The 17,445-nt window shown below is 37.9% G+C and overlaps 2 protein-coding genes across 7 annotated transcripts in view; one reads left to right on the forward strand and one right to left on the reverse strand.

Moving 5' to 3' along the window:
* Positions 1-10,726, forward strand: part of SPATA7 (spermatogenesis associated 7) — a 35,487-nt gene extending 24,761 nt beyond the window's left edge. For 2 of the 3 annotated variants that reach the window (XM_031593121.2, XM_031593122.2), the window contains exons 6-12: positions 4,449-4,927; positions 5,772-5,838; positions 6,539-6,609; positions 7,604-7,657; positions 8,796-8,873; positions 9,521-9,578; positions 9,912-10,725. In XM_031593121.2, coding sequence (XP_031448981.2) covers positions 4,449-4,927; positions 5,772-5,838; positions 6,539-6,609; positions 7,604-7,657; positions 8,796-8,873; positions 9,521-9,578; positions 9,912-10,403 — 1,299 coding nt within the window. In that variant the 3' untranslated portion in view covers positions 10,404-10,725. Of the gene's footprint in view, positions 1-4,448; positions 4,928-5,771; positions 5,839-6,538; positions 6,610-7,603; positions 7,658-8,795; positions 8,874-9,520; positions 9,579-9,911 lie in introns of all 3 variants that reach the window. The other variant, XM_090141488.1, reaches the window with a different exon arrangement.
* A 3,764-nt stretch (positions 10,727-14,490) lies between these two features.
* Positions 14,491-17,445, reverse strand: part of PTPN21 (protein tyrosine phosphatase non-receptor type 21) — a 48,505-nt gene continuing 45,550 nt past the window's right edge. For all 4 annotated transcript variants that reach the window (XM_090141486.1, XM_090141482.1, XM_090141485.1 and 1 more), the window contains one exon: positions 14,491-17,359. In XM_090141486.1, the coding sequence (XP_089997612.1) occupies positions 17,192-17,359 (168 nt within the window). In that variant the 3' untranslated portion in view covers positions 14,491-17,191. The remainder of the gene's footprint in view (positions 17,360-17,445) is intronic.

Consider the following 17,445-nt stretch of genomic DNA (forward strand, 5'->3'; position numbering starts at 1 on the left):
ATGTTTATCAAAACAGTATGATAAGCTAAAAAATTTGGATGCTGAAAGACCTGGTAACTTTGTGTGTCTTTGCAGATAGATAATTTAAAGTGAGAATTTTGAGTCTCCAAATCTTGAGGATTAATAAGCAGCACACCTGTGGGCATCCAGACATTTATCTATCACCAAATTAAGTACATACACTCAGTCTTAAGTTAATTACTTGAAGTGATTTTCTTACAATAGAAAGGGCTTTTTGATGCAGTCTGGCAAATGTCATGTTCAGTGAGTGAAACTGTGTGAAGCTCAATATGACTTAATTATGAAGCAAGAAAATCTGAAATGAGTTTCCCATGAGTAAAATCTCTAATTTGAGCAAGACTTGCTGTTTCATATTCCATGTTTAGTTAATCCTTTTAATAGGCATTTCTGACTGCTAAATATTTTTAAAAGAAATTACTCCATACCAAATGTCAGTTGAAGGGATTTTAGCCATTTTAAATGAGTTGTAATTGCCTTTGGAACGTGAAGGACTGCTTCACATTTCAAGATGGCTTTCAGTCCAATTTTTGAGACTTTGATTTCTTAAGAATGACAGGTATGACCTTTTTACATGCTTGTGTATATGAAAAATAGATTAGGAAACACCATTAACAGTTTATAATATCTATTAATTTTTTATGCAGTGCACATGCATGGCTATGTGAGTTACCTCCTCAAATGCTTTGTGTTTAAAGATTTATTACACTGTTATGATGAGTCTGAAGAAGCATCATGCTTGAATTAGTTCCTGTCAGAATGATATATGTGAGCAACTAAAAGAGAACAGAAGAACCTTCTGAATATCATAAGATGTTTTCATCAGGAATGTTCAATACATTCTATATCCTACATTCGATGTTCTATACTATTTCTTTTCTGGCTTCATAACAGCAACCACCTCCCATATTGATTGTTTGAATAAATGTGTTTCCATATGTACATTCAGTAATTTCCATTCTTAGTAACATCAGGCTTCTTGATGGAAGCAGTGATGTATCACAGTATACAACTCAATAATACATTCACATGCATATAGAAAATGTAACAGGAGTGTAGTTTAGAATGAGAAAAAATGGTTATTATTGATGCCAGTATGCAGACTGATTGTATTCATTCAGATCTTACTTGTTCCCAGGCTTGTGTGAATTTTCTCTCTTAATTTTCTCAATCTTTAAATAAATATGAAAGTGTATAAGGAAAGGAACAGGTGATGTACGGGGAGGGTTGTGACACTAACAAATATAAAGAAGGTTAAGAAAATTAGTCACTTAATAAATGAAACCATTTACTCTGTCTGAGGAGCAGAGAGCAGGAATTCAGTTGACTTGCAGCAGTAGTAGTGGCTTACAAATTGAGCTGTGTCAAGTTATAAGAATCAGATGTTCATTTATTACCAAATTGCAGTTTCAGTATCTTGACAATACAGATGATAAGGTATGATTAACATATTTACTTACAATTGACTTTTCTAAAACATCGACAAATTACAAACCGCATTATCCTGCATTCCTTCAAATCTTTTTGAAGTCAGCCACATAGTTCCTTGTTCCTGATACTGTTTCTCTGTATATCCAGAGGCTTTGTTCCCTTTCTGTTTGAGCGATAAAGGTTTAGCCTAGGATGAGGGGTTCAAAACACGTTATCTTTCTCAGTCTTGAATGAATATAACTCAAGATTGACACAGGTAGGGTTTGTGGATCTACTTAGCTAGTCACTATGTCTGTTCTGCTTATGATATATTTTAGAAGAGAGGAATTTCCTAAACTTCCTCAAAAATAAGGAAAGCTTATAGTATATTGCCATGTTTACTCTATTCTTTTGTTTTAGGATCAATTCAACTAGATCCACAAAACAGATCATGTGGCTTTCATGAGTAGTAGTTCTCATTAGTATGTTTCGTTCTGTTTTTTGGCTGTTTCTTTTTTTTCCTATATGATGAGGCAGCAGTCATCATCCCCTGTTAACAAATGCTTCTACAGTCTGATCTATTTTGCAGCTCGTCACTGAGAGTAAAAAGTATACAACCAAAAAAAGCTGTTTATAATACATATGGAAAGGTGTGGAATTAACTTTGCAAAATAAATATCTCTATAGGTGGATTCTGGAACTTTCCAGTCTTATCTGTTTTCTATAGTGCCGAGCTACCACTGCAACTATTTTATATGCAAACAATCACTCTGGTAAGCCTTAATTGTACTGCTTGCTAACACAGGCATTTGTTTGGCATTGTTACTGCATGTTATCAATTCAGCATTTAATTTTGCTGTAGTGGTAAAATTAAGTTGGCAAATGTGAGACACCATCAAGAAGGGCATTTTTGGCTCAGCTAACTAAAAACAAAATCACCTCTTTGCATCAGTGGTTGTGCAAATACTGGGGGTACTGGAACAGATCATTCTACTGATTTGGGAGGAAGTTGTGTGGAATTGTGAAGAAAATAAACAGCACGTGTGTTCTGATTTAATGTTGATGATTAGCTACGTTTTTTAACATTCCTTTTAAATAGCTTTTACTGCATACTATAAAGTATGTATTGATTGAGTTTTAATTTAAAATACAAAGCAGTTCTAAAAGGTAAAAACTGAAATAGTGTAGGTTCAAAGCATAACAGTAGCAGTTATGCAGAAATCCAACATTTTCACAGTAAAAGTCATTACTTGGGTGTTCTTTAGAAGCTTTATTGTAGAAATTGAATGGTAGAATAGAAATTCTATGCATTTATGATCACCAAACATTACACAGGTTAATCTATCATACATTACTATATATTACCAAGCTACAGTGTCATGAGTTTACAACAAACATACAAAAATTTCCAAGTATCTTTACTTTTCCCACAGCACACCTACATGCTCAAAGTATAAGGCTTCAGAAGTCACACAGCAGCTATTATCTTGCAAAATTCCTATCATTTATTCAGATGGGAGGCATATCAGCAAGTTAATTTCTGTATTAGCCTATCTGAACTTGAACTTCAGGTCTGTTAAAAATGTGTTCCCTCACTGGCCTTAGAAATCGAATTGTCACATGAAACATCTCTATTTGTATATGTCCATTTAAATCTTGCAGAATTTACTGATGCAGTTGCTGTGTAGCTACGCAAACTGACTGTAAGGAACAGTAATATCTGACTATTTAATTAGACGTGAACTGAAACGATTTAAGTTTGTAGTTGTTGGCTTTGAAGTGGGCTTTGTCAGATGTTATTCTATTCTAGCTGTTATTTTGTCTTGTATTATATGGCTTGCATAGTATAACCTTAAGATTTGTCACACTCTGCTCTGCCTTTTGCAGCCTCACCTCAAGCACTTTGCAGTTTTGGGCTCCACAATATAAGAAAGACATAAAACCATTAAAGAGATTCTAAAGTAGGACTACAGAGATGGTGTAGTATCTGGTGGACAAAAGCTATGAGGGCAACTTTGGGCTCTTGGTTTGTTTAGCCCAGAGCAGAGCAGGCTAAGGGGAGGCCAGTAAGCTCCTTACAGGGGAGCAGTGCTGAGCTTTGCTCTCTGGTGACAGTGACAGGACCTAAGGGAATGGCATAGAGCTGTGTCATGGGAGGGATGGTTTGGTTCTTTACCAGAGGGTGGTTGGGCACTGGAACAGTCTCCTCCAAGCAGTAGAGACAGCACTAAGCTGCCAGAGATTATGGAGCATTTGGATGCTCTCAGCCATAGGATTTGATTTTTGGGTAGTCCTGGGTGTAGTTAGGAATTAGACTCAGTGATCCTTGTGGGCCCCATCCAACTCAGGATTCTTATGCCTGCCATTAGCATGATGTTTCTCCTAAGAATCAACACAACAAAAATTTAAATTGTTGGAAAGTTTTTTGCAGCCCTACCAAGGATGTGCATCTTGCACCCAGAGTTGAAAGAGAAAGCCTATATAGAGAATAAGCAGCTAGTTCCAATTTCCTTACTCTGTATCTTAAAGCACATTACAGTAGTTTCCTTTTCAATCTAAGATGAATCAATGAGTGGTGCCCCTTGCAGAATGTATATTTTATAAAGATAGCTGCTGTGTGATAAATCTTGAATCTAATAGTATTTGGAGAGAGAGGCAACAAATCCACATGTGAAGAGAATCTAGGTAGTGCCGTCAGGATAATTGTGGATAATATCTATTTACCTTACTTTGTCTGGGCAGAACTAACAGAGCACACCCAGATAAAATCATTTGTCTCAATTCAATGATTATTAGCTCCTTGACTTTTAAAAATATTCTGTGGTTTTGATCTAAAATAAGGTAATGTCAATCTTTTCCCATCTGGATGTCAGTGCTTGTTAATGCTGGAGCTGCTCTGAAACCAGTTTCATTTTAGGTCAAAAATACCTCCAAGTTAGTAGCAAAAATAGCTGGGGTATCAACTTGAACAAAGCTGGTAGCTTGCAAAGCAATCAAATCTTGGTTTAATTTTTTTCTAGAGTCCCTTGGAAGTAGAAGATAAAGACAGTCTGTTCTCCAGTGTTGAGCACACACCATACCTGTCAAGAGCACTGTCACCTTATGGTGAGCTTGGCTTGCTTCACTCCAGTCCAGTGGAACGTGCCAGAAAACATTCTCGGAATAGATCCAATGCATCTAACTCAAACTCAAGTGTCAGTGTGTCAAGCACACCAAGAAAACGCTCCGGAGTTTCAAGCCGTTGCTCCTCTGATAGCTTTGTGAGCATCAGTCGTTCTCAGAGGCGTCAGGAAAGCAACTCCAAAATATACAGTGGGGATCTTCTGGACAGACACTCAGAATTGTTTACCAGCAGCCAGAAACCTTTTACTCCACGCACCTTAATATCAGATGCTAAATCTGCCCTGCTCGGGTATAGGTATTACACTGCTGCTCAAAGGAAAAGGAAAAAGCACTGCAAGCAACATGTGGAAGCTGAAACACAGACTGATGTGATCAGGTACAGAGATTAAAACTTTGTTTTGCAACTGTGGAATTTTGCTACCTGCTACTATACTATTTACTCTTCTGTATGGTGTATATTTGTGCTTTCTGTCTTCTAAATTAACTGCGGTAAGTATGCATGTCTTCCCCCCCTTCTTGTCCCCATAGTCTCATACCTTCCAATTCATTAATTAACACATCATGCAGAGAAACTGTTTTTTTTCTTGAATGCAATTCTTCATTGCCTTTTAATAATTTTAATTTAAATGCCTTCAGATATATCCAATATGAAGTATACTGATGTTCTTTTCTTACACTGAACTTCTGCTTAGCAAATAAAGAAGTTTTGATTTAGTTTTTATTACTGTTACTACTTCCTAAAGATGAACCTTGTGTCCTTAGTGCCTGCATGTCTAACTTTTTGTCTGAGCACAAAGTATGAGTATCTTAAAACTGGAACGATTATAACTTTTAGTCCACATTGCAAAGATCTTGTGGCTGTGGGTGGCATGGGTCATAGTGCTGCACTTTTAATACACAGAATCATCTATATTTTCAAATCAGAACAATTATTGTGGATATTGTATTTATCCTCTGTAAGTATACAATCAAAAAATGGATTTGGAACACTTCTGTTTGGCTAGCGTTAATGTTCAGACTTAATTAAATTTTAATTTCTGCCAGACTTCTATTCACATGATAAAACTTTCTAAACTGTTCAAGAATTTTAGTACTAGGTTCCTTTCAAATTCATGGGAACTAAATGTCTGAATTTCCATAGTGGGTGGCACTGGTATTCACATTCTGCTTACCTTGAAAGTAACCACCTTAGAGATCTAATACATCTCTAAATTTTATAGCTTTCCAAGTGCAGATAAAGGATCTGAGAAAAAAGTTACGACTGAACAGCGGAAGATGACAGTGAAGGTAATACTATCATCAACTATCAGTCATCTAAATAGTTTTTCCCTACCCTTCGTTATCATTTTGGAGGATATAATTAATAAATAAATACCTTAAAAATTAATTAATAAATAAAAACGTAAATAACTGCTCTGGCGCAGCAGTATACAGTTGAATAAGGTTTCATTTTCTTTGTTATTCTAAGATAAGTTAGTTAGATGGAGGAGAAAATTTCAGAAGAATGAGCAGAAGTGATAAGAAAAAAATACTGAGCTTAGAAAATAAGAGTTTTGAAAGCTTTTTTCTCCAGACAGTTTTAGAGAGGCACTAGCATGCTTCATTATCTGTAAAGGACATAAATAATCGGCACGTTATTTATCAGCAGACCTTTCTGCCTCTGTTGCAAGGATTTTTTTTCTTTATTTTGCATTGGTTAACATATACATAAGGCCTGAGACAGAAGTATTGAGACTAAGGAGTCCCTTCCTTTTAGGAAATATCCAAACCAGTAGGCAGAAATGCTTTCCTTGTTGTTTTCTTTCATTTTTGCTTAATGCAAAATTTTTTACATTTATACCACTTCAGGTTGTATCTGCTCCCTAGTATTTTATGTTGCAGTCAACAGATGGTTGCAAATATATCATTTCAGTAGCTGGGTGCTCAGTATTAATATAATTTACTGTGTATTTTCATTGATAATAAATATTTTACTTTTGCATTCTAGAGTGAAGATAAAAGATACAATATGGATGAGCCTGAGAAAGAAATAGCTGCTTTTCCATACTCCTATCTAAGGTACCGAATTTACAGCAGGAAGAAATAATTGAAGTATTCTTTTCGGGTTTCAGTACAATTTTTTCTAAGGCCAGTAAGCCATCACTTACAGAACTTGATAGTTTTCAATGAATGGCCTTTTCCAACTCCCCAATCTAGTTTTCTTTTGATGAAGTTCCACTGTAAAGGCAATTAAGAAAGATACTTCTGAAATATATGTGGTTTTTCATGTGTGTTTTTTTTTTTTTTTTGTAAGCTGTACATCAGCTACAGTATTGGCATACCTTTCAGGAAAATGAATCTCCAGAAATCTAGGCTTTTCATTCTAAGAGATGCTAAAATTCCAGGCCTAGGGTATTTTCCTACCTCATTCTCCTTATTGCTGGAGAATAGAATCATGCTTTACTTGCTGATTTACTCTGTAGCCTTTGCATAGAAATCTAATGGGTTAGGTTTCTTACTATCAATGTAACAACTGTTATTTAATAAAAACAAATATCTCTTTTAGTAATTCAGGTATTAAGTTAGCTTAGTCTATAAACTCCATTATTTCAGTTGATGATTTGCAAACTCCATATGGTATATTTAAGATCGGTCTGTCAGAGTTCATTTATAGACCTGTGCCAAAGATTATTAATTGGGCATTCATCCTTCCTGAAGTCTTCTATGTGGCAAATGACATAGGGAGCCTTACCCAATTAAATACCAAATCATGTTAAGGTAAAAGCACTTTTTATGGATAATGGATACCTCTTTTTTAGTTATCAGTCAGAAAACTGCGTCTAGTAAGGTGCTGTAATACTCTATAACTATTGCCTTTCAGGCTTCAAGGTGGGTAGTCAATTTTTCTATTGGAGCAGGGTTTCAGAACTTCTGGTAGGTTTTTTTTGTTCTCCAAGGAGTAGGGGAACAAGACAGGCAGATGACTCCAGAAGAGCATGAGATGCAAGGTACTATGCAAGGTTTTCATAATGTTGCTCTTCACTGTTTCTTACCCTCTGATTTTTCTGATTAGAGAGACATCATTGTATTCTGAGCAGCTTTCAGCAAGGATGAATACTGAGGCTGTGTAAGTATATTTACACCATTTTTCTGCTAGTTTGGAACAATAAACTAGAAGCCCTCAAAAGTGATGAAACAATATATAAGGACTCAGAATAAACTCCCCAGTCTATAGTAAAACTGATATATGAATTTATATGTAACAGTTAACAACTTCCATATCAATCCAAGTCTGAAGAAAATTCACTACAACTTTGGAGGTAAGATTGATTGCTATTATCCAGAGGCTACACTTTAAACATTTTCAGTTCTTTTTTTGGACTAAAATCTGTCTGGAGCAAATTAGAAAGATTAGAATGTGGAGTTGAGGTGAATTCTCACCAAATTTTTGCTCTTAGATTTGATGAGAATTAAAGAAGATTTTAATTTGTCAGTGAGCTCTCATATGACCTCAGGAAAGTGATTTGATATCTTTATGCTTTAGATAGTCTTGTTCTTGTCTAACTTTAAACATGTAGACCATAAACATAGATCATCTTTCATAGATGGAACCAAAAATGACAGTCTTCAGAATGGATGACAACTCTTACATAATCATGAAAGTTGTATCAGTCTTGTTATTTTCTGTTTATTATAAACTGGAGGATGATTCTATAGAGCTTAATTGGTTGGATGCTTTGGGATAATTGGGAAAGATGCTATGAATGAGAAACAGGACTTAAATCTTTTTTTTTAAAAAAGGGGGTACTGGGGAAGTAGCAACAGAGTTTAGAAGTGAAAAAACACCTGAGTTTCAAAGATTCAAAGAGGTAAAAGTCACATATCACACAAACAAGGACTTGGTATACCAGAGTTGTCATTTGAAAGGAATGGAGGCTGCCAACAAGCACGCACTTTTCTGTGCTCCCAGTGAGTACTCACAATTTTGAACTGCAGTCAGATTCTCAAGAAACTTCTTTGGAAGCCTTTCACTAGAACACCAGACTGCAATCTTCTACTTTCTTCCCACTTCCTTTCCGAGTGCAAAGCAGGTTGTTAGTGCTTTACATCTGCCTCTTTGCTAATTTACAACACAACAGAAATGTAGCATAAATATGAAACACCATAGTGATTTTTTTAAAAATTATTTTTTTAACTGAGTGAAGGGCTAGGTAGTTGTCTCTATTTTTAAACACTTAACATTGAGCTTTCTGTTCTTCCTCCAGAGAAGATGACCGTTTATATTTAACTTTCATTGAAGATATAACAAATGACATTCTTGACATTGGGCTGTTTTCCAACAGGTAGATTATGGCTATTTTAAAATTTGTAATGCTGTGTCACTATACATTTCATTGCCTTTTAATAATATATAAAAACCCAGTTACCCCTTGCTTGTTTTATTTCCTTTTGATTCTTGCTTTATATAAGAAAAGAGGACTGAGAAAGAGCTGCAGGTCATCTATTTCAGTCTACTCCAATGTAACACGAGATGCAGCCTCTATTAGAAACTGATCTGTGTGGAACAACGTCAGAAAAAATAATCTTACTCTGCAAGATCTGTTTTGCTAAATAAACAAAGTTATTAATCTTTGATACAGTATTTCTTCCATTGCCTTTCTGTCCTTGGTCCTGTTGCTGTTCCAGTATGAATTCAGCCTTCAGTATGCATTGTAAGGATTACATACTGTTCCAGATAAGGGTTCACTAGTTACTAAGGCATATTTTTTTTTAAATAATTGAACAATAAGTAATTATTCTTGGATGTGAGCGTTGCTCCCAGATTCTTTGCTTACCTGTAGAATAAAGGCTCCAAGTAGCCCTCTTTGTGACAGAGCTTAATTAAAACAGTCTTAGTGGTCCTCTTCAGCTAAGAAATAAAAATCAAGTAGTAGGGTTGTTAGAACATGGTTTTGTTTGTGTTACCTGATTTTTTTTTTTTTATTTATAGAGTTCTGGAACAATTGTTCGAGTGTCATATACAAGAAAATAAGAACCGTTTGGATGAGGTAGGTACTGCCTCTGTAATATTCTCACTTTCCACATTCCCAAGTACAGTGGAAAGGCACTGGTATGTTTTCTTGTGTACGTAACCATAATAATCAGTGGGGAACGTCTTTATAAGATATTTGCAGACTTCTGATCTACCAGGCGTAAGGCATAGTCACAAAAATAATGACAATAGTCAACTCAGTTTGGTGACTCTTGCTATATAATTTACTTACTCAGTTGCAAGCAACCTCCATTTCTTTAGCCAGAATGAAGCCCAGAAGATAAGTGGGCAGATAAGTGCTATGGGCTTTAGCTGCAGAGGTGTCACCCTTTATTTCTTCACACCCTAGAGCAAAATGCGGCACCTGTTGGATGTGCTTAAAGCAGACCTTGGCTGCAGCTCACGGAGTGGTGCTGAGCAAATCCACGCAGGCTGGGAAGCCATTGAGTCACTGGATCTGGGAAAGTTTAATGTGATGGAACAGCTCAAGTTTTGCAGTAGAAGTAGGAAGCAAGGAAAAACTACAAAAAGTGAAGAATTCTTTAAGACCATGGATTTGTTATCAAAGGAACCAAGCGTGTATGAAGTGTCACTATGCAATGAAAATTCAAAGAAGACAGGGAGCAAGGGTGACTTTTCAGAAGATGTTGATGAAATGATGAATGCTGAGACAGAGTCTCATGCTTGTGTGAAATCTGAAGACCCAGACGCTTCACCCTCATGTGAGGAAACTCTAAACTTGATTACTTGTGACAGTGATTTGGAAGCCAACAAGGAACTTCATGATCTTGAGGAAAACTTTGCAGAGGTCCTTCAGATCACACATGACCACTCATCCTAGTGGCCAAAATTTAGCTGTTAAATAGGGAGGAAGCTATTTTTGTAGAGAATTGCCATTCACTAAATAAAGAGAAGTAAATTGTTTATCTTCAGGTGTTTTAACAGAATCACTGAATTCTCTTTAGCAGAGTATTTATTACAGATCAGTGAACATTTCTGTACTGATGTAGACTGTAAAGGGTAAAATGACTGTTAAAAAAAATACTCTGTATATTTTGTCTATAAATGTATAGCCCCAAACTAACTTTTGGGAATAGTAAAATTAGGTGCATATTTTATAGAAAGCTGCAGAGTTATGAAATATTTGTTTTTATTTATGACAAATAAAATTAATTGATGACATTTCTAATATAATGGTGGTCCATGTTATAACGAAGCAAGATTTTTGTAGTTTGCAAGAAGAATTCAATTTACCAACACTGAAATATGACGTACTACTTACCTGCAGAGCAGAGACAGGAATGTTTGTTCAGCCTGGAAGAAGGCAGCATTATTTCCTCTCTTCATGTTCAGCCATTGTTCGATGTTAAATCCCACTGGAGCATGAAGTTCTTATCTTATTTTTTTTTCTTTTCACAGTACCTTAGAACATAGCAAACAAGGTTTCCTTGCATTAGCTTGAATGAAATGAGGTTTGAGTATCGACAGGCAACTTTCCAAAAATAAGCATTTCTTTATGATATTGCTAGCTGAACATTCCTCCTTTCTCAGCTATGAACTGAATTGTCTTATTCCTTACATCAACAGGTATAAAAAACATTTTGCAGTATTAGCTGGTCTCATGCCAGAAACAGATGTATAGTTCTAGCTGCTGCATACAGCAGCTTTTAAGCTGCTCAGTACACCTGCAGCTTGTTTTATGCACAGCTCTTGAGCTACTTAATCCTACTTGTCCTTGATTTAGCTGATAAATCTGGGAAGTGAAGACTGCAACAATTTTCACACTGCATAACACCAAAATACATAGTCCAGTTTCTTGCATTGATGGCAACCTTGGTATAGCATTCTGCAGAGAGTTTTGGGTTTGGAAAAAAAAGGTCCAAGAAAAGTTAGACAAGTCCAAATGGCAGAGCTTATCAACTTGCACATGTAGCTACCTCCTCTGTGGCTCAAGAGCTTCTGTTAAACACTATTAAACTTGTAAGCTCAGTGACTGATTGTAGTGTGCCAAAAGCTCCAGTAAACATAGACCATTGCTTCATTGTGAAGCGTAAGCTTTTTTGGGGAAAAAACAAAGAACAAAAAACTCCCAAAAATTCTTTCAAAAAGCCAAATAAAAGCAATGCTTCTGGAACTCACCAATGTTGCAGTGCAGTGTATGTTTTCCAAGAAAATGAAAAGGCACTTTCCTGGCTGTCTTGGTCCTAATGATAAATCACGCTTGTTGACAGTGACAGCAGAGTGTTTTATTTTACCCACGTACACGTGGCTGAGCAGATGGGTCTTTCGTCTGCCATGCTCAGCTGGCTATCTTACAAATCTGGCCTGCAGCGTGAGTGCCCTGGCTCACTGGAAAGTAGGGATGATGTGAGGATTTTACATTGCTCCATCAGAGCCTGTCTCATTGAGAAGACACAGCCACAGGACTGACCCAGTGCCAGCATCGTTTGTCCCTCATCACAAGGGACTGAAACCCTTCTCCCATCCCCAGAGCAACTCCCTTTATCTTCCTTAGCCCAGAAGTGAAGAGCAGAATGCACCCAGACAATTGGGTTGTGTTTTATATGAAAAAAAATTAACACAGAGTGACGGGCTAGGTCTGGTGCCTATAAATATGGTTTATATATAGAACTAAAGAGTGTGGTGAGTCATCTCCAGGTGCAAAGTCTTCTTGCTCCTCTGCCATGACCACACTGGCTCCTGGAGCCCTCCCTCTGAGTTCTCCAACATTGATCCATTATGGAATTAAAAAATTTTCTCCCACTACTTTGTTGTATAACCTACATTATAAAAAGGATCACTCAGCAAACTTCGGCTTGTGGTCGACATAAGTCTGATTAAGTATAAATAAGAGATTCACATTAAAATTCTGCAAATTAAAGCATAGCAGTGAAAGTGGTCATGACTTCAGCATGCAGAAAGGTGCAAATAATGACACAGTCATTTCCTGCAGTGTGAGTAACATGAAAATAAACAAGTACTGTTCCTTGACCATGCTTCCTGTGGATGAGCTGTCTGAACATTGGTGACGTTTTATCTGGGTAGGTGGTAGTTATAGCAGTAAATAAATTAATAAAAACTGACCTTTTACAAAGAAACCATCTGTCTGCCTAAACCACGATTACAGAAATTTCCTGGACATTGAGTGAAATACTCAGTAAGGAACCCCAGGAGAGCACAGTGATGTGCTGAAAACTAGAGTAGTCAGCACAGGCAGGGGAACTGATTTCTTGTACAACCACTCCCAACAGGTAGTAGGGAAAGAACAGTGGAGATAGATGTTATCAATATGAAATCAATTAGCTTATCTCACCTATAGGTCCAAAAGTAAATTCAGGCTATCCCGGGCCTAATACTTTCCTTGTTTCCTTATTCACATTTGCATTTGGTGGTTCTTCAAATGCAAGTTGTTTAAGCAATTTGATAGAGAAACCAGACCCACATCACTGCTAAGATTAATCAGCAGTGTAAGCTTTGTTTTCTCTCTTGAGCTTTGGGGTTATAAAAAAAAAGAAAAGTGGGTGGTAAGGAAGGCATGATTTTTTTCTTTCTTTTTTTTTTTTTTTAATCTTATCACCTTGAGTTTCTATTCACTTGATGATATATTCAGATTCTGGTATAAGCCCTAGGATATCAAGGTAGTCTCACCACCATTGACTACAAATCTGAATACTTTGGAAGTAACTGTTAGGAGCAATCAGCTGCTGTGATCTACAATAGAAAGATTTATTTCTGCCCAGGCTCATCTGGGCAACAAACACATGTAATAGCATCAACGCTTACTTCAAATGATCAGAAGCCCATTATTGTTACTGTGCTCTGTGACAAAAAATCTCTTATTCCTAAAGCCTACATTTTTGTCATCAGTAGCCTCATTTTCAGAGGTAGGATTCTCTTTGTTTACAAATCAGAGAGGGGCTTTGGGTCATTTGAAATAAAGATTCATGTGATGAAGGGAGAAGGTACTTAGGTGTCTTAGTGCTACCTAGAGATAAAAAAAAAAGAAAACCTGCAAGCAAAACCCAAACTGTCATATTATCCCTAATCAACAATATAATTAAAAAAAAGTGAAAAAACCACAGTATTGTAACTTAAAGCTTAAAATTTCTCACTCCAAAACAACCAACCCAAATACTCACCAGCAGTCCTGTTTTCTTTATCGAAAGTGAAATCTGTTTCATTCAGAAACATTCATCATCAGTTTCCATTCCAAGTGGCAAAGCAATTGATGTGCAAACAGGTGAGTGGTAAATTAATCCACTGCACCAGCCATTGCATGTTGCATGGGTCACCACCAGTCAGGGAATCCAGTTTCAAAGGCTGTAAGTGGATCTTGTGCCAGCGGAAGCTGAACTTGTCATGGGGAGAACACAACGCTGGGAAGGGAAAGAAGCAGAAGCAATTCTCGCTTGCATGACAGTTCATCAGTTGAGCCACAGAAGAGCTATAGCTCATCTCCACCGCAACCACCTAAATGAAATCCTGTGAGGACTTCATGAGATCAAGAAGGGTAGCAACAAGAAAAGTTAATTCAGGTAAAGGGAACCAAAATTAACAACGCTGTGCCTACTGCGCACAAGGCTTTCTGTTCCCTGTTGAAAACATCTGAAGTAACTCTCAACAGAGTAACTCATCCAAAGTAACTCTCAACAAAATAATTCTACAGGCCTCATAGAAGACTTGGTCTCTTTAATGCACTCACTATGCACATTTCAGCAGGGAGCAAAGGGCAGGCAGAAGGTGTGTGCAGGACACCAAGGTGACAATATGCAATTTAAAGTTGCACTCATACAGTAAGCTGTTGGACTGGTTTGCCAAAGCTGTAGGGATGCTAGAGACACAGGATATACTGTCTCACTGTGAGTAAGCACAGACTTCTGTGCAGTAGTTGTTCCTGTTGCATGCTCAGCAAAGCAAAACTCCTGTGTAGTCCTTCCAGTCCTATCACGTTGGTGAAATGAAATTAGACCTTGAGAAGGGCAAGTAAAGGCTAAATAAAAGGAGTGGTGGGGAGACCATCTGAAACTTGAGAAACTCACACAGCTTTGGTCTGGCAGGCCATAAAGCTACACCACCCCAGTCTCAGAGGACGGACAGCGTGATCTGCAGCACGAGGTGCAGAGCTCTCAGCAGTTATCCCAGGAATTCAGCGAGCCCACAGGACTCCCTTACAGTATCTGCACGAGGCTGCAGCATACCTTACATCTCACAGCAGCCCTCGGCCAATTCCAGGAGATGAAGAGCTGAACGATGAGGTGACCCCAGCCCAGTTATCTCTTTCAGTCACAAGCACACTCACATGCCAAAGAAGAAACTAAGGAATGTGTCAAAGGCCATCAGCTCTCCTGTCAGCCTGGGAATTCCTCACAGGACTTCTGAGCAGGGGCCTCCCCAGCCATAAATTCAAGCTGGAAGCATTTGGCACCGTTTTTCCCAGTGTTTGACACAAGCAAGAGCAGAGATGATGCGGATAGCACAGGTTTGGGTGCTGGCTCTGAGGTTTCTCAAATGCTGGTTGCAGTCATCTCAGATAACAATGGATTGTGCAAGAGAAATAGCTGAGCTCTTCAAGCTCTCCTCTCAGTTTTCCTTTCCCCAGAAACAAATTTGCATGGTGGGCCCTTCCCTCCAGCCCTGAGAGTCTTCAGCCTTGTACAAGAGCTTTCAACCTACATATGTCAAGGGTCCCCACTGTGACTTTCTCTGGCATGCATGTTCTTCATGGCTCTTCCTCAATATCTGAGCTTCTTATAGCCTCTGCTTGATTCAATTCACAGCATAGTGAGACATCCCCAAAGGGTTTTTGGCATATTCTCTTTATGACCAGCTCCAGAACCTTTACCCAAAGTGGCAACTGAGAGATGAGAGACCTCCCTGCCACTGTGAAGCACCCATGATGCAGTTAGCACATTCCAGTCACAAAACTATGGGACAAGTCAGAAACAAGATAGGCTGTCTCACAAAGTTACTTTCACAGGTATAGAGATAATTTAGCTAGTAACACTGGAGCAGTATTTCCAGTTTCTTTCAACAGTGAATGTAAATTAGCCTCAGTTCTTCTTATTTGTCATTATTGTGCAGAGAAATAAGGCTGTCATTTTATCCTGCAAACACAACAGTTCCTTCTGCCCTTTAAAGCGTAAGAGAAATTTGGGGAAAAAAAGACAAATATTTCATCAACCACAGAAGTTTGTTTCTATTTTTGCTGAACAATTGTGTTTTCCTCCTCTTTCCTAATTACATTTTGATCATGACTGCTGACACAATGCTGTGTTTCCCCTCTCTTTACAAAGGAGGAAACAGATGTTCTCATTTGAACAGTGTTGCCACTTTTTCCAAGCAGAAGTTATCTCCAGAGAAAATCCAATCAAATGCACTGATTATTGTTGCTGGCCTACCTCAGCAAGGGAGCTTTCAGGAGTACTAGAACCAGGAAATAAAAACAACATTGTATTTATAATGAGTCAGTGAAAGGATGGGTCTTCCTCGAGCTGGAAAATTGAAGCAGAACAACTCCCTAAGAATTACAGTTTCAAATTAAATTGCTTCCCCAAATTTATGAAGAAAAGTGCATTTTTGGTGACCAATGAAAATTAAGTGATGGAGACCTACAGTATCTACTCTTAAGCATTATCAAACTAAAAAATAGTCTTCAACCTTTTAAACCTCCAAAGTGCTTTTGCTTAAGGTTCTGTTAATGGAAAGACATTTTTGGCCACAATCAGTCATGAATTGCAGTCTCTGGTATGCAGAGAGAGGACAGCAGATACACATATGCACACATCAAAGTATGCGGTTCCTTCGAATCACTGATTATCAGTATTAACCAGGCTTGACAGGGGCTTTCTTCCTAGGTACTTAACACCAGTGAAAATTCTTCATCTGCCTCTGGGTATGATAATTCTGGGTCTGTTCGTGGAAGGATTTGATGTGCTTCTAAATTTACCTAAGGCACATGACTGTCATTTTAGAAATGGCTAATAATAATAATCTGAACTAAGATTAAGAAATCTCATGTGCAAGCCCTCGATGTCTTTCCTGCTTTGTTTATTATAGCAGATACCTTGAATCCATGAAATAAGCAGGGCAGTTATACTGGCTTGGTTAGTTGAGTGTGACCAGTGTTTGGCTTAAATTTAGGTATCTGTCTGAAAGATTGTCCTGCTTATCTCTAGGAGATGTGGTGATTAATTAGGAATAGGAAAGATTTTTTCTAAGCTCTCTCCCTTCTAGCTTCCCCATCTGCCTCGTGCCCTTTTTTTTTCCACAGAGTGCAAGAACAGGCACAAGCCTTGAAGTCCTTTCTTCAAAAAAGCTCCCAAAGGATGCCAAGAATTCAAAGGTTATTTTGTGATAAAATACTCCCAAGCTCACCATTTCCTACTTACTCTTGCTTTTTCTTTGAATTAAATGAGGCTAGGTTCAAAGTAATTGCAGTAATGACAGAACTAGCCTTTAACTATCAGAACAATCATTTCCCTGAGCACCAGAACCACAACACTGCCATCACTCAAATGCAGAAGTTTCACCCTGCCCAAGAGCCAGACTGAGCCAGTGACAATCCAGAGCAACACAAGGTAACTTGCTTAGTGCAGAGCTGATGAACATCCATCATTCATCCAGTGCCACTCACCTCCAACTCTGCAACAGCATTCTCCTTTTGGTACCTGCATACATGCAGTTGCCATCATACTCACAAATGGTGACCATCCACCAGTTGTCCTCTGGGTGCGGTAGATAGCCTGGCAATTTATTTCTGCAGTGCTGTGCAGCTGCTGTCCTCATGCAAAACCCAGCCTTCCAGACAACAATCAGAACAGTGGAAGAGAGAAAACACATTTATATGCCATCATTGACATCTTAAAGAAAAGCAATGGATATAA

Source organism: Phasianus colchicus, chromosome 5 (genome assembly GCF_987193195.1).
Source record: "Phasianus colchicus chromosome 5, bPhaCol1.hap1.1, whole genome shotgun sequence".
Lineage (NCBI taxonomy): Eukaryota > Metazoa > Chordata > Aves > Galliformes > Phasianidae > Phasianus > Phasianus colchicus.